The 18,354-nt window shown below is 39.4% G+C and overlaps 1 protein-coding gene across 2 annotated transcripts in view; it reads right to left on the minus strand.

Moving 5' to 3' along the window:
* The window catches only part of SH3D21 (SH3 domain containing 21), a 67,415-nt gene that overhangs the window by 44,363 nt on the left and 4,698 nt on the right, over positions 1-18,354 (minus strand). The window contains exons 2-5 of one of the 2 annotated variants that reach the window (XM_075195445.1): positions 12,110-12,270; positions 10,567-10,633; positions 2,374-2,486; positions 108-198 (exon numbers count right to left, since the gene is read on the minus strand). In XM_075195445.1, coding sequence (XP_075051546.1) covers positions 108-198; positions 2,374-2,486; positions 10,567-10,633; positions 12,110-12,270 — 432 coding nt within the window. Of the gene's footprint in view, positions 1-107; positions 215-2,373; positions 2,487-10,566; positions 10,634-12,109; positions 12,271-18,354 lie in introns of those variants that run through there. The other variant, XM_075195446.1, reaches the window with a different exon arrangement.

Consider the following 18,354-nt stretch of genomic DNA (forward strand, 5'->3'; position numbering starts at 1 on the left):
TTGATGGCATTGAAGCCAGGACCAAGGAAATGTATTACCGTTTTATATTAAATGACTAGAACTAATTAATTTCAAATATTACATAGTGAATTTTCTATCAATCGTACCTGTCTGAAGTTCAGGAATTTCTTGCACAAAGTTAGATGGAAAAGCTCCAACCAGATCTCCCTTCTTGCCCAGCCACCAACCATCTTCAATCTGCAACAAGCAGAAACTGCACCATGATTATCTCAACTTTGGTTTATACAAGAAAACCACAGGCCATTGGACACACAGTTAACCCTTCAAGAAACTACAATTCCAAATACAGGTTTATCTTTTAGGCATCTCCTGCTTACATCTGTAATATGCAAATAAGGGTTCAGGTTTCTTTCAGTATTCATCACAGTCCTTAGTATTTGCTTATCTGTGGAGTCTACATATAAGGATTTGCACATATATCGCTAGTGTTTTCATATTTTAATTATATTTTAATTAGTTATTATTATTTCCTGTGTTCTTCAACTAGTGTCATTTGGAAAACAAACAAACCCTTACCTTATGAAAATTCCCAATTCTCTGGTATTTCACAATAGTGGAGGACAATAAAGCCCTATACATACTGTGACAGGATGGACCACCTATGCCACTTTATCTGTTGCTGCCGGGAACTGGCTGGGCTTACTTTGCCACCATTCCCTTTCGTTATCCCAAATGCGCCCTCTTGCTGCAGTCGGAGGGGCTTACAAGTGCTGCCACCACTGAACTCCTTACTGGCATCCAATACCGGGTTTCTTCTGGGTAACTGACACTTACTGGTGTACTCTTGACTTCCTACTATGGATCAGGGTTGCTGTGGATGGATCCCCCTGGCCTATAACACTGACCAGAGCTGCAGGGTAGCAGGCAGAGCGGTGGTACTGGAAAAGCTAGGTCCAAACCTCGGAAACAGCCGGGAACAGATTAGATTTTGGGTCTAATCTGTAGGTCACAGGATTTTCAGCATGGAAGATATTTTCAAGCAGGTCTTTGAAGCAAGTGGTGTTTATTTGCTCTTCAATGGTTAAAGGAACCAGTGATCAGGTCAGATGAAACAAGAAGAGCAATTTTTCAATTGAAGCCAGTGCTTTTTATACAGTTGGGACACAGCCTCAAAGGGTAAGCCAGCCCCCTTGAAGTCTGAGCTATTTTTAGAATCAGTATGTCATGTGTTTACACAAACAGGAATTTACATGCATTGCAAAGCCAACAATATTTACACTTATCTATGAAATTCTAGAAATGTTGTGATGTCCTGCATCTGGTTTTCAGACACAGAAAATCTAGGAGCCAGTCTTAATTAAACCTTCCTGCCTTCAATATTAGACCTTCATACATCAAAAGTTCTAATTAACATATGGGGCCTTTTTTCAGACAGTTCAGAATACACATTCCCACAGAACTTCACAAACCCCAAACAAGCCATTTCCCCACATCACCATACACAAAAGACTTCCATCCACAAAGGCTTATTGTATCAGATATATACCTTAAGAAATTATACATTTCCTCTAGAAAGGATAAAACAGAAAAAACAAATTTTCTCCCCCTGGTCTCAGAAATAACGATTTCCTATATCAAAATATCAAAAATAAGTGCATTGGCAATTATATAAATAAGCGCTCTACGCTATTTCCTTTAAATAAATTTATACCATAAGTTATTTATAAGTGATCTATCACACATACCTTGCCTCTTCCTCAATCGGGACAGGGGAAGTGACACATCACTATGGGGTAGGTGTGTCCACATCCCAATGGGGGTGTGGCCTTACCCCTGGGTGGTAAGCCATAAAGCTTTTGAAATGCTAGGCTGCCCTGTACTCTCCTCCCCTCACCACCAAACACCTTCATTGCAGTGCGCACCATTTCACTGTGCTCTGACATGCAGAGCAGCAGTGAACAGACAGTAACTTCCACATTTTCCACCCGTGGAAAAATGCTGCCTCGCTTGGGATAGCGGGACAGGGCCCTCAAATTGGGAATGTCCTGAGTAAATCGGGACAGTTGGGAGGCATGTCTACATGTGCCCTTACTCTCTTATTATTTATTTTGAAGTGTTTTATCTCTTCTGCCGGAGGGAAACTTAAATATAAAACAGAATGGTCTTGGGGTTTAATATAATTCATGGTACTTAAGCAGATTAAGCAGTACAGAATATATTGCTAAATACATATGTGCAAAAGAATCTGATAATAAAGCTTAAAACTAACCCCACCTCCTTTCCAAAATAGATGAAAACTTGTGCTGACAGCGGGCGAAACCAGCGGTCGCTTAAATTTAAGAACTGTTAATGCAGTGTTCTCAAACAATGCAGAAATATGACAATAAATTAAAGATGTTCTGTGAATCTCACCTCCTCCAGAACTTCGAAGACCTCCCCAGCCATGAGCTCCAACTCATCTGGCTTCCCTGGGCTATACGCATACTCTGCACGGCACCAGCGCTGCTTGGTTTTTTTTATACAAGCTATAGAAAAGAAAGTAAATTAATTGTTAGAGATGTTTTAGAAACATGACCCACAGGATGTTTGCACATAACATTCTAAACTAACAGAAGTTGCAGGATAAAATATTTAGTGCCTGAAATAGTTCTGTGCATGCTCAGAAACGGATCTTACGCCAATGAAAGCACTTGCATGCAACTCGTGTCCAAACACAAATGACACGACTTCCTACAACTTGAAGGGTGGAACGGGGGTGGGAAGGGGCAGACAGACATAGGCAATGTACAGTAAGGGCGTGCAGAGGGTATGCCAATACAGATGCAGCAGCTTGATTTCACACATACCAATTGCACCAGCTACAGGGCAGGTGTAATTGCCAGCTAATAGTGATGACTGGAAAAGTAAACCAACTATATATTTATTAATGATTATACTCTTTACAGTTGTTCATTTACTTTATAATATCAATTTTTTGTTATGCATTCTGACCCTATATTGTACATATGTTTGTGTGTATACTGCACTCTGTTCTGCGTAATGCAAAGGCTGTTGAGGTAGAGCGTTCTTACACCCAGATTCAAATCAAAGTGCCTTTTTACGGTCTACTTGGATTTCAACACGGTCAGAACTATACTCAATATTGGTGCTCTTTTAAACACTTGCGCGCTCTGATTTGAATCAGACTCTTGATGTCCAGCTGTAAAAACATGGTTCTGTACAGTAAGAACAGTGAACATGTGCAATGCACTGCCACAAGAACTGGTATTGGCAGACATTAAAGAAGTTAAAAAAAAAAAAAAGTTCAGACAACTTCATGACATAACCGAAAATACATGGCTAGTGTCATTAATAAACAAATATGATAGTGCATTTTTCCATGTAGTAGTCCAATTGCCAATATGGCATGAGTAAATATATTTTTTCTTGTTGGGGAGTTTGATGGCTGCAAATAAAGGTTGAGTGTGGAGGGGAGAGTATTTGCACCTCAGCCATATATTGGTTTTAAGGATGTAGACTTACACACTGATAGGCAATGCTTCCTTCAGCACTATACCTGGTGCTTTTTGGTTGTGGAGTGTCAGTACAGTTATGATAACTGTTGATCAACAATCACTTCTCAACAAACAGTAATACCATAAAAAAAAAAGATTATTAATGAAACATATCTTATGATTTTGTTTAATACATGCAACCGCACATTAAAATAAAATTGATTCTATTCTATGCATCCATACCCATTTGTATATATACTTGAGTCTACTTGCAGTATGCTTGATCCATTCCAGTGTATTTTAACCATGTCAATGCACTTGAAAAAAATCCTTTAATCTTTATGAGATTGCACTGTGTCTGTGTACTTCATTTCAATGAAGTTGTATTCTACACAAACCCCAATGAAATGATTAGGACATTCATATGAATGGCGCACCACAGCATTGTTAATTGTTTTTTCCCACATTTATAGAACACAAATTAGTCTCTATTGTGTGATTGATGCAGGGAGTCTCCAGGTTTTCCCTCATTGCAGCCACACAAGCGCCCATTGTGGGAAAACACTTGTGATTAGCTGAGCAGATATTAATTAATTCAGAGTGTTAACACATAGGAGCTCTCTTGCTTGTTTGATCTATCATCTCTGATATTACTGCTATTACTGCAATTCAGTGATTCAGATTGTTGCTAGGAAAATAGTTACAGGCTACATTCAGCTCCCAGTCTGGCAGTCTCAGATGTGCAATCACCTACCACACTCATGCAGCTAATCATCCTGCAGTTCTGATTGGTGCTGCTGCCTTTATAAACCTCTTTTTTGCAGCATACCAATGCTGGTCTTAGTTTCTGATTGACCTAGTGTGCCCTGTAGCCTGACCTGTTCTGCTATCAGTGTTTGACCCCGATTGTTTATAGGAATTGCTGTCTTCACCACTCATAACTCTTGGCTTTGTTAAATGGATTTGCTCTCATATCTCTACCTGCCCTGACCCCTGGCTTGTTTAAAGGATTCAGCTGTCTTCTCTACTCCTGATCTCTAGCTGTCTGACTCAGAGTTCAGCTAGTTACAGTCTGGTTGCTCACTATCTGCTGCCTTGTGCTGTCCACTTCATCAGACAAGTGCCAGACTTCTCCACATCAACCTTTGTCTGTGTGGCTCAGAGTTCTACTATTTATAGCATGGTTGCTCACTACCTGCTGCCGTGCGCTGTCCACTTAATCAGACAAGTGCCAGACTACTCCACATTAACCCTTGCCTGTCTGGCTCAGAGTTCTGCTATTTACAATCTGGTTGCTCATTACCTGCTGCTGTCCACTTCATCAGAAAAGTGCCAGACTACTCCACATTAACCTTTGCCTGCTTGGCTTAGAGTTCTGCTAACATATCCTGGTTGCTCATTACCTCCTATCTTGTTCTGTCCTCTCCACCGGGCAGGTACTAGATCGACAACTTCTACTACCCGAGCCTAAGTTCTGGGGAGCATAACAAGTTTCTCGGAAAGGGGACAGCCAAAGGTGAACATCTTGTGAAGCGTTCCTAGCAGTTAAGGATCTCACGCTACTCTGCCTTTAACACAGAGTAGAGGCTTTCATCAAGTAATTACAGTGTATGTTTTTTTTTCACTTAGCTTTTTTTATTTATCTGTCCTATAGATTACAAATACAGATGAAGATTTCCTGTAGAATATAAATAAAGATAAAGATTTCACATGGATTACAAATATACATAAACACCTCTTGCACACGAAATACATAGATTCAGGGGGGTATTCAGTTGTGCGTGATGTTCCGGCGTACATCGCAGCTGCACCCATTTCCAAGTATTACAGTACCCCAATATTGTAATGAGTTCCTCTATGGGGTGTGAGAAGAAATCAGTGATGTTACATAGCCACTGAGTGCACTCCACGGACAATTGAATCCCTCCCCCTCCAAAGAGTCTATTAGATTACGAATACAGAACATATAATTTAATAACAAAAGGCTTTGGGGATGTATTTATTTCAATAAAATTTGATTTAACAATTTTGTGTGTGTGTTTTTATTTATACATATTTTGCTAGTTTAATATAATAGGTTCTCCAGGTTTTTAGTGACTTATAATTATACTGGGTTGACTAATGTGTCCAAGTTGCCACTCCAAGGGTCCCGATTTTTTATGACAATTATTTTTTATTTATAAAATGCCACAAAAGATCTGCATCACCGTATATGAAATTCACAGCAGTATACAATACATAAACAGTAATGATCCATATTACATTAGATAATACATTATTAGACTAAACAAAATTATACAAAGACTAGGCATCTACATAGTTAACAGATTACACACATATAGCTTGATAATGCAGATCAAGTTATGTATGGACAGTGAGTAATGTGATAGCAATGGCCAATGTGCAGTAGGCCTGGGCGGAAACAGAGCTAATGAAGCAGGCCTAAAGGTAAAGAGAGTTAAGCAATACTAGAAGGATAACACAAGGAAAGAAGACACTTCTTGTGAGAGCTTATATACTAAAGGGAAAGAGAAGTCATCAATAGTGTGGAAACTTGTAGGGGAGTGGATGTGATAGCAGATGCAAAACAATTAGGTGAAGGGCTGACAGGCTTGAATAAAGAAATGAGTTTTAAGTGCACTTTTAAATCATTGAAGTGGCTAATCCTGATAGGGCATGGAAAATCATTCCACTTGAGAGGAGCATTTCAAGCAACGTCATGGAGACAGGAATTGGAAGATAATCATTGTGCTAGAAAGAGAGTGGGCGTTGGCAGAGCAGAGGGGATGGGAAGAAGTGTGGGTAGAATGAGGTTGGAGATGGGGGGAATTGGCTGAGGGGTTCATAGGTGAAAATGAGTAGTTTAAATTTAATTTTGTTGGCCACGGGGAGCCAATGTAGCATCTGGCAGAGAGGAACAGCAGACATACAGCGGTAGAAGAGAAAAATAAGATGGGCAGTTGCATTAAGGATAGACTGAAGAGAGGCAAGTTGGGACTTGGATAGGTCAGAGAGGAGGAGGTTTCAGTAATGAAGCCAAGAGATTAAAAGACAGTTAATAAGAGTTTTGGTAGCTTACTTAGTGAGATAGAACCGGATCTTGGTTATACTATAGAGGTGGAAGTGGCATTATTTGTAGAGGGGCTGGATGTCATCTTTAAGGAAATGGAGGAGTCAAGGATGATCTTTAGGCAGTTGCCTTGAGGGACAAAGTAGAGGGTAGTGTTATCAACAGAAAGAGAGAGGGATGTGAGGTGAGGGAGCCCTGGAAGAGGGGAGGTCTTAGAAATATTAAGTTTAAGAAACTATTATCTCATCCAAGATGAGATGGCTGAGAGACAGCAGGAGACATGAAAGATGGAAGGTGAGAGGTCAGAGGAGAAAGGGTTAATTTGGGTGTCATACCATACAGATAGTACTGGAGGCAAAGGAGTTGTTAAGGTCACCAAGGGAGGTGGTGTAGTAGGAGAAAAACAGGGGGCCAAGAATGGATCATTGGGGAACTCCAGCAGATAAGGGAAGAGGGGAGGAGGTGGAGTCAAATATGACGCCTGAAAAGGAGTGGTTGGTGGAAAAACCAGGAGAGGACAATGTTATGGAGGCCTATAAATTGGAGAGTTTGCAAAAGAAGGGTAGGGTAAACGGTACGAAAGCAGCAGAGAGGTCAAGAAAGATGACATGGGAGAATTGTCCCTTAGATAAAGCAGAGAGGTCATTAGTGAATTTACTGAGGATAGTTTTGTAGAGTGGTAGGAGCAAAACTTAGAATGAAATAGGTCAAGGAGGGAGTAAAAGGAGATAAAGGAGGTGAGATGGTTGTAAACAACCCATTTGAGAATTTTGGTGCTAAAAGGGAAGGAATGCAATAATTAGAAAGAGAGGAAGGGTGAAGGGACTTTTTTTTGAGTATGAGGAGACAAGAGCATGTTTGAAGGAGGAGGGGAAGGCACTGGAGGAGAGGGATAGATTGGTGAGGTGGGCACGGTAAGAGCAGGCTTAGAGAGAAAGGGGAGGTAAGGAGAGGGGATGGGGTCAAGTTGGCAGGTAAAGATGTTGAAAAGGATAAAAGGGCACAGACTTAAACCGCAGATAACCGAGCGAATGAAGAGAAGGTGGCCGGACTAGCAAGGGGTGATAGCAATTGTTGGAGTAGGAGACAGGACAGAGGTGGAATCAAGTGAGTGGCCACTGTTGTGGGAGGGTGAGGAGGTCCTTTTAGAGAGTTGGACCGAGATGGAGAGGGAGATAGGCAACAGGGCTGGATGGTTTGTGGATAGGGCTGTTAAATTCCCCCAAGGTGAGGGAGAGAATGTCAGAGGAGCAATGCGGCAAAGGGATCGAGGAATTGAGAAGCAGGACTAGTGAGATGGTAGATACTGACCACACAGAGGTTTAGAAAGGAAGTCAGTGTAGGAAGGTTGGACAAGTGAAGCAGAAGGAAGGAAGAAGAGGACAGAATGGAGAGATGAACAAAGCATAAAAAAGGCTAGAGGTGACAGCCTCTTGAGATGGAGACCGCCATCTTGGATTTCTTTTTTGCTCTTCTCTGTTCAGCAATTGGCTGATTGCTTTTCACACACCCTCATACTCCAGACTATTTAAGGTACCTGTTCTAACAATATGGTTCTTGTCCTTAAGCCTGCTAAGCTACTGGCTTGTTTGGCTTCTATGTATTATTGATGTATCCTAGTATCATGTATCAATTCCTATTCAGCATATCCTGGCATCCAGCACGATATACTTCTAACCTAATCCTGGTATCCTGGTATTTTATACCTGTTCCTTATCAGCAGATCCTGGTATCCAAAGCTATGTACTTCTCAGCTAATCCTGGTATCCTGTATTTGTTCCTATTCAGCAGATCCTGGTATCCAGCACTACAATCATGGACAAAAGTTTTAAGAATGACACAAATATTATTTTTCACAAAGTCTGCTGCCTCAGTTTTTATGATGGCAATTTGCATATACTCCAGAATGTCATGAAGAGTGATCAGATGATTTGTAATTAATTTCAACCTCCCTGCCACAAAAGGACCAGCTGACATCAGGTCAATCAACTTTAGGTGACGGTCCTGATGCTTGCTGGACGTTCCTGAGTGCCCTGAAGCCTTCTTCACAACTATTAAATCTCTCTCCTTGAAGTTCTTGATGATCTGATAAATGGTTGATTTAGGAGCAATCTTACTAGCAGCAATATCCTTGCCTGTGAAGCCCTTTCTGTGCAAAGCAATGATGACTGCACATGTTTCCTTGCAGGTAACCATGGTTAACAGAGAAAGAACAATGATTTCAAGCACCACCCTCCTTTTAAAGCTTCCAGTCTGTTATTCTAACTCAATCAGCATGACCAAGTGATCTCCAGCCTTGTCCTCATCAACACTCTCACCTGTGTTACAGAGAGAATCACAGACCCTTATGTCAGCTGGTCCTTTTGTGGCAGGGCTGAAATGCAGTGGAAATGTTGTTTTTGGGATAAAGTTCATTGTCATGCCATCATAAAAACTGAGGCAGAAGACTTTGAGAAAAATATTATTTGTTTCATTTTCAAAACTTTTGCCCATGACTGTACACTATGAGAATCCTGATGGATCCAGCTCACATTGGAAAACCCAATGAAATTAATGTGATATTGAAATGAATAGGAAAAGCTCCATGTCTTGCAAATGCATCAAGCATATATCAACCACAGTTGATATGCATGTGACCCACATTTTAAATGCATAACGTTTCTATGTGTTTTCACATGCAATGCCAGTAAGCAACTGGTCTAAATATTAATATAAGTCAGACAAACAGATCTCATGTACACACAAAACTGAGATCATGGATTAGGTGATAAAATGAAGCTTGCTAAAGACAAAATAGAAATTGATAGTCAAGTGGATACGGAATGACTATTACGCCACCAAAACACAATAAATACATATATGATTGATAATATATAACACTGTATGTAATAAATATACATGGGCCACAAAATATATTATTATTATTATTATTATTATTATTATTTAGCTATTTATTTACAAATTGCCAAAATATTATGCAGTGATACAAATAAATAAAACAAAAAGTAAAGACAGTAAAAATAGCACTGCCTAGAGTTCTGATACATACAGAAGGAAAATAACAAGTGTAGATGCTAGTGAGGAAAGTGTGTCAACCACCAATGTTAAAGCAGTCAAATAAGATTGGCATTCTGTGCAGTTTCCAGCAGTGTGCTATAGTTAAAATGAGGCGAGACAGTAGAAGGTGGAGACATGAAAAAGGAACCACATATATGGATAAAGCTGGTGTGCAAAAGTGTTCCTCTCACATGTGCTGGCATATAAACCTCATTATCTCTCATTTTCACAGCATCACCAATACATTTTGAACTAATAATTTTCAGATTATTTGTTAACGGATCTCTTCATTGCCCATATTAATATATTTTGCATAGCATCTCACACTTAAAAAAAGTAATAGCCCCTTTCTCGAATATGAATGACTATTTGCATGTTTTTACTTCTGCAAATAGTTTCATTACATTAGAGTGCAGGGATCAGTGTAGAACCAAATGGAGTAGAAATAGAGTAGGCATAATGTATTGGGTTAGATATGAATCACTATGGAACAATATGGATGTGATTAGATTATGAAGTTTTGATTGGGTCTTGACACATTGAATGGGGATAAAATATTCAGTGTGGAGTAAATGATAATATGCTGTGGGGAGAGGTTAAATTAGAGTTTTACTGATGGCACTGGATAATTTTATGATCAAATTAGAGAATAGATAAAATAAGAGTAAAACAAGGATATCTCCAACAATTTTCTCCATTGATGTAACACAACGCACTTGTCTAGCTAAACAACATATAGGACACACCTTCTAAGATCTTGTCGGTGAGCATGTGTCTATAACACAAGGAACAGTTCACCTGTACATATGTTGTGCGAGATCATGACATAGCAATGCATGATATGAATGAAACACGGTGCTCAACTCAATCACAAATCCTTAAACTAACATATAAATGAGTGAAGGGAATTTTACAAAGATGAAAAAAGATCCTTTTCTAGTTGAAAACTGACAGAGTGATTGTATTAATAAAACATTCTCTTACCATTGGCTCTCCTGATAGACCTTGGGAACCTCTGTCCACTATCGTTTAGAAAGATCGAAGGAATTTCCTGTTGCAGAGATGGGAAAAAAAGCTTTGAATAAGTGGAATCATCTTCTGCATAACATTCTACCAATATTGTTTAACCTGTTTATCAAACACTGGAATCTTGCATGCCGGAGAGGTGCCATGATGTTGGTATAATAAAATTCCTTTCTCATGCAGAAACAATGAGTGGAGAAACAATAAGTCACTGCTTTATAAACAGACCTGTGACAAGGCCATTCAGGAATACAGGGTCAAATGCACTGAGACGTGCAAAACAGTGTGAAAATAACTCACCCCATCTCCATTTTAACTACTTCATTATGGAGCTCAAGTTATTACTCTTGAATCTCTATGGTATAAGTACTGCACAGAATATAGCTGTGCGGTATTCACATAAAAAGCTACAATAAAAATGTAACAAAAGGATAGAGGTAACTTGTAACTAAAACACTAAAGAAGTTGGCCTGTCAATCATTATAGTAAAACTTATGAAATAGTGCCGCACTCATAATATCTATCATGTTGAGATGCAGTAGGTAGGAGGTCTGCCACAAACCTTTTACCATTGGCAGAGCTGGTCTATAATGGTACTCAATAATACAGAACTGCTAATGCTGATCTTCTACTATATGTTTATATATTCTGAATCCAAAATACATCAGAAACTACCAAGTAGAGATGAGCAAAGCTGCAGAGAGTGTGAGGTTCTGGTCATACAATCTGAATACTGGCTTTACTACGCCATTCCGTGGAATACCAGTCCACACTGTCATTTTAAATTTGCATCGTCACCCCAGTATAGAGCTGGGGTGACGATGGCCAGTTCATTCTACTATCTGCTGGGACTGGGATAAAAACTTGCAATGTTTTGCGACCAAATGTGTAATGAGACAAATATTTAGCAAAACAATTTTACAAATTTGGTTCATCTCTACTACCAGGATATTATGCTAGCCACCTTTTCAAGAATAAATGTATTTGTATCTGTTCCCCTCCTCTCCTTTGTTGGTTCTGCTGATATAAATTTCTTATATTCCTATGGTACCTATCATGGTAGGGAAAATTACTAGTTAGATCAATGGTACTAGACAATATATCCTATATCTCAATGTGATGCTTTAACACTATTAACATTGTTTACAAGGGTTAGAACAGTCCACATTAGTTAAAAAAAAATGAAAAAAAAATAAATTACTACTAGCAGAGCAGTGATGCAACACCATCTAAAACCTTAAGCCCAATTTCCCAATTGTTTTATTAAAGCCAGGAGGGGTGTTTGATGGTGAGCCAATGATAAGCCACATTCCACAATACAGAACTCCCCTCTCACTGTTGAAATTCTTTTTTGACCTACTGCTGCAAAAACACTGATAGGGAATATTACATTTTAGGTAGAATTACCTGTTAAATTGAACAACAAAATAATGCTATGAAATGTTCATCTGAATTAAATTTGCAGTTAAAGATAAAGCTTAGCGGTTTTCCTTAATTTTTGTACCTTGGCAAAACTTTGAGGAAAGACCCCCCTCTTCCCATGAATCTCTCCTTCCAGCCATGCTTCCTCAATTGTTTTCTTCACATTTTTAATTAAGTCACCAGCTTTAACAGTTAACTCATCATCAAGCCGTCCTTGGAAGTCCACAACGACCAACCAGGCTCCTGGAAGAAACAGTATGCATTGGGTAATGGTTATTAGGATTATCATGTATTATCTAATATCAGATCCAACTGGTTTGTGATACAATTTTACCCAGAAAGATGCCTACATTTCATTGCTAATTTAAAAGGGGAATTTACACTGACAGAACTATTATTTTACAAATCATACATATTTTCAAGACTGATCATGCGCATGAAATAAAATTGTTGAGTTACTGAGAACTATGGATAATAATTCAGTTCTCAGCAGGCAATGACTAGTAAATGGAAATCTAGGAAAAAGAGATTGGGTAGGCCTCAACATTGGTTTGTATTGCCAAAATGTATACTGTCAGAGCCAATCAAATTTTACTGCAACAGAAGCAATATGACATTAAAAACAACGAGAAGAGTACATGTTACTAATAAGTAAGTGAGGAACTTACTTATGAGTAATGCTGCTTATTTGGGGTTGTCATGTGGTTCTCTGTAATTTGCTGCTCAGTCAGGGATGTATACAGTGGTCATTCGAGGTTGCATAATATGCTGGTAATATGCAACTTCTTGTCCTTTAGTTGTAAAGTATATTAGTGGTTTCTGCGTGGGGGTTGAAGAGAAGGTAGCATGCATGGGGCAAGGAACGTGGATGATATTGCCTCAGATTTGACAACAGATATCAAGAACTGTAATTGTTCTGGTGTGTGCAAGCTATTGCAATTTCTTATCAGCCTTTCTACATTCTTTAAGGTTTCCTGCTGGTCTTCAGTGCACTTACAGACACGTGTTTTGCTTTGCGGTGGAAGAAAATGCTGGGGCCAGACATCTGGGGCCTGATTCATTAAGGAACTTAAATTAAGACGTTTTTTATTTAAGTCTCTTGTGCTACATGAAAAAACTGACAGTATTTAACTTATGCGCAAAACAGAAAACTAATTTGCATTGTAACATGGTTTTGTCCAGGAGACTTAAATAAGAAACTTCTTAATTTAAGTTCCTTAATGAATCAGGCCCCAGATGTCTGGCCCCAGCATTTTCTTCCACCGCAAAGCAAAACACGTGTCTCAAATATACTTATCTCTTACAAGTCTGTGAAACGTTTGCATATAGATTTGTGAATGTTACTAGTAGCTCTTTCTTGTTCAGTACTTTTAGTATATTCTAAGCCTATTCATCCTAAGACTGCAGTCCAGTGAAGAGGATATGTTCTAGCATTTATAGCCAAAAGCTTATGTGCGTAATATGACAGGCATCCTGCTACCACCCAAATTTTAAGAGCTCAAAGACATTAGTTTGGAGTACAGATAAATAAGTGTAAACATAAAATTTTCAAATACAATACAGGTTTATTAGGATTAAAAATCAAATAGTAATAATAACAATAATAGCATGACCACCAACCAAAAAGTGGGTATGAGCCTGACAGTCCCTTTTTCCATCCAAATTCTTAACTTATGTCTTAACTCACATTACTTATTTTCCTATAGGTGGAACTCCTGAAGAACCTAAAAAACAAGGTAAATAGAATAGGTTCTTATAACTGTTTTTTGAAACTAAAAGGAATTGTTGCGTAGTGTGACAAGATGGATCACCTATGCCATCCTGTCTGTTTTTGCTGGGAACCGGCTGGGCTTACTTTGCCACCGTTCCCTTTCGTTATCCCAAATGCACCCTCTTGTCGCAGTAAGTGGGGCTTACAATGCTGCCACCACTGAACTTCTTTATGGTGCTCAGAAACACGTTCCTTCTGGGTAACTGTCACTGCTAGTGTACTCCTGTGCTGGTACACTTGGGCTGGTAACTCTGGACCTCTTACTATGGATCCTGGTTGCTGTGGATGGATCCTCCCTGGCCTATCACACTGACCAGAGCTGCATGGGTAGCAGGCAGAGTGGTGGTACTGGAAAAACTTGGGTCCAAATCTCAGAATCAACCGGAGAACAAATTCGATTTTAGGGTTTAATCGGCAGGTCACAGGATTACAGCAATATTGAAGTAGTTGTCAAGCAGGTTCTTGAAGCAGAGTGATGTTTATTGCTCAAGTGCTCTGACAAGGACAGTTCCACTGATTTAAGGTATCAGTGGTCAGGTCAGAGGGAACATCAGAATGATACATTTCAGTGTACAAGTCAGTGCATTTTATACAGATATGGACAAGGGCTATTTTTTAGAATCAGGATGTACTCTATTTACACAAACATGGATTTACATACATTGGAAATCTAGCCATATTTACACTTATATGTGAAATTTCTAGAAACGCTGTGATTTCCTACACCTGCTTTTCAGATGCAGAGAATCCAGGGCCAGTCTTAATTAAAAGTTCCTGCCTTCAATGTTGGACCTTCACAAATCAAAGATCTAATTAACATGGGGCCTTTCATCAGACCATTCGGAATATATATTCACACAGAACAAAAACGAAAAACAAGCTAGTTCCCACATCACAATACACAAGAGGCTGTGTAAACAAAGGCTCATTGTATCAGATATATGCATCAGAAATAGGCATATCCTATAGCAAGGTTAAACAAGAGTCAAATTTCTTCCCTTGGTCTCAGAAATAACGATTTCCTATCTCAAAATATACACAATATCAAAAATAAGTGCACGTGCAATTATATAAATAAGTGCCCTGCGCTATTTGGTTTAAATAAATTTACACCAAAAGTTATTTAATAGTGATCCAGTCACACGCAAATTTTACCTCAGGAAGAAAATTAGCTAAGTCTTTTAAAGAGGAGACATAATGATGGATATCTCTCCCACTAAGTATATGAAACATTGATATTGGATACAAATACTTTTTCACTAGAGAATCCTTATTAAATTTGCTGTAAATCAATTGTCTTCAATACTCTATATTTAGGGTAAATAAAAAAAACTTTTATTCATAGAAACGAAAAGCAATTAAAATGATTATTTATGCCATTCCTGTGTCACATCTAAGAAGCATCACTCTGTTTGTTGTGACATGCACTGGAATGATGCTGGCAACATTTTTATATGGAGGATAATATATATCAACACACTCATTGTTTTCTTATTCTGGTTTCTTGCTAAATAATAGGATGATGATGCTTTGAACATATATGTTTTTACTGGAAGTGAATCATGAATGCCTACTAATTTTGTGTCATCTAATAATATGGCTTCATGGCATGATATTTTGTGACATGTGCCATTTCATTATTTAACACATATACAGGGCCGGATTAACCCGAGGTCTAACTGGGCTACAGCCCAGGGGCCTCGGGCATCCAGGGGGCCCTTGACAGAGCTTAGCAGAATTATTGATCGGGACAGGGGCGGGGGCGCCCCCGGCCCGATCAATGCTGAGCTCTGTCACTGCAGTCCTCCTTCTCCGGCGCTCAGTAATCTCCTTACTGAGGTGATCTCGCGAGAGTGTCACGAGATCTCCTCAGTAAGGAGCTTACAGTGCGCCGCAAGGAGGACTGCAGTGACAGGAGAAGGTAAGCGCTTGGGGGGGGGGGGGGGGGGCGGTCGGCTAACAGGGGGGCCAGTCTGCTAACTGGGGGGGGCCTCATGGGGGAATGGGGGTCCCCTTAGCCCAGGGGCCTCCATTCCGTTAATCCGGCCCTGCACATATATGATAATGTGATTCAATTTTTTGTTTAATTTTTTTTGTCCTTAAGAGTAACGGTCATTTGCAAAAGTTGAAAAGTACAGGGCACAGTGAAAATAACTTTTTGTGATGTCACATGACTATTTTAGTACAAATGTACCTGGCTTATATGGAAGCACCTGTTGGGGAGGCAGAACTTTACTTCTTCTTATGGAAGGAGCTAGGTAGCTCAGGACATCCCTTGATGAGTGCAGGCTAGATGTATGAGTACAAACTAGGAGTAAAGAGGGCACATTTAGGGGATGTACCTGTGGGGGACCACAGAGCATTTTTCTTTGATGGTTGGATATATACATGCCATCAGAGGTGTGGAGAACATGCTTTATCCTATACTTTCAGTGGGACACCTTTATCATGCTCGCGTTATATGGGAAAGTTCTTTTCTAGGCGTATTTTGACAAATGTCTAGTAAAGACAGTTCTATCCTCTCATGCTCATGATTCATTTAAGACATAAAATAGGATAAACTAAGCAGCAGTTTGAATGATGGGAGTGATCCTCAACTTTTATGCCCCTTATTTTATTTTGGCCAATATGACAGGCCTGATAGACAAACGTCATAAACGGTGTGAGGGTTTTAGGAGTTCTACAGTCATAAGTCCTTTTTTTTTTAATCTTCATTTTGATGTCCATAGAATTTGATTTCGGAAAAGAATATAATAGTCCATTATTATTATTATTATTATTATTATCATTAACATTTTTTTATATAGCACCAGCACACTCCACAGCACATAACAATTAAGAACAAACACAGTAATAAAACAAGACTGGGTATTAACAGACAGAACAGACAGCCAAAACCCTGCTTGCAAGCTTACAATCTATATGAAAATAGGTGTTTGATACATAAGGATAAAAGCGACAGTATTTCGTATTGCAATGGAAAAAGTGCTTACTGGGGCTTTTTCACACAGGAATGTAGGTTATATGGGCAGTAAGTTGTTTGAGAATAGAAGATGGTTCCAGGACTTGATAGGCATGTCTAAAGAAGTGAGTATTTAGGGAATGCTTGAAAGTTTGAAGACTATGGGAAAGTCTTGCTGTACAGGGGTGGGATTGGATGTAAACAGAGAATGTGTGGATGAGAGGTGCAGATGTTGGGCCAAGCAGAGAAACTGAGTTGGGAGATATTTTAATAAAAGGGTAGAGATGTATATTAGCAAAGTTTTGGTCATGGATTTGTATTGTATTAGAAGACTTGTGGTAGGTACTCAGATTGATTAAGTAGGCGGAGGTGGACACATAGACATAGAATAAGAACCAGGAAAGAACGGTGTACTGAAGACCTACAGAATGTAGTGTTTGTATGAGTAGTGAATTGTCAACAGTGTTGAATGCAGAAAAGGGTTCCAGCAGAATTCGAAGTGAGTAGCGGCCCTTAAATTTAGCAGTCATCAAATCTAATGTTGGGGACAAACTCCTAACTGAGAAGGATCCACCAGGTTCTTTGAGGAAAGGGTGTGAGGCGTGTGTAGGCAAGCATTTCCAGAACTTTGGAGAGAAATGGGAGCTGAGAGATGGGAAAAGAACTCAGAATTAGTTTTTTTTTCCAGAACAAAAGTAATAACTGCATGCTTGAATAATGATGGGAATATAACAGTGGAGAGAGAGATTATAGATGTTAAGCCTGGGACAAAAACAGGAGACAGTGATCGATTTGTAAGTTTATATGATCAAAGTAGAGGTAGTAGAGTAGAAGGAAAAGAAGAGAAGGTGCCAGAGGGTAAAAGAAGAGAATTGACCAAGGTGCTGCTTGGAGACGCTAGTAGCCACCTAGAGAAATGTGAATTTAAAGCAGCAATGTGAGGACCGCCGCAAGTACACAGTTTACATTAAAGTGTGTAGTTGCGGGATCCTCACATTGTCGCTTTAACTTCAAATTTCTCTAGGTGGCACTGTTAAGTGACGTCAAACTGTAGTGTCGGCAAAAAGGGTGTTCGCAATCAGCAGCTGTCTGCATGGCGCTGTGTTCGGAAATCTGCTGTGTCGCTCATCTGCTTGTTTGTCATTTCAGAGTCGGACAAACGTACCCAACCCACTTGGAGAAGATGATAACATTTCTTATTGGATCTCGTCAATCTTGTCCTTGACTTGGGAAGCAAACTCTTGAGATGGTGGTCAGAAAGGTTGATGTAGGTGGACAGGAAGAGATTTAAATATATTAAACAGGTGTTTGGGATTAGAAGCTTGAGCAGAGATGAGAGATAGGAAGTATATTTGATTGGGAGTGTCTAGATTATTTCAATAGAAGTGGTAGATAGCAGTATATTTGAGAAAGTTATAAGACACACAAGACTGTTACCAATACTGTTCTTCTTTGTGGGGGGAGATTTTGAAGTCAGCACATTTCCTATGTGCCATGGCTAAGAATGCTGAGCAGAAAGAGTTTCTGAAGCCACATGATCGAGTGTTATTGCTAGAGTGTGATTATGATGTGGTGCCATCAGATCAGATAAGAA

Source organism: Mixophyes fleayi, chromosome 2 (genome assembly GCF_038048845.1).
Source record: "Mixophyes fleayi isolate aMixFle1 chromosome 2, aMixFle1.hap1, whole genome shotgun sequence".
Lineage (NCBI taxonomy): Eukaryota > Metazoa > Chordata > Amphibia > Anura > Limnodynastidae > Mixophyes > Mixophyes fleayi.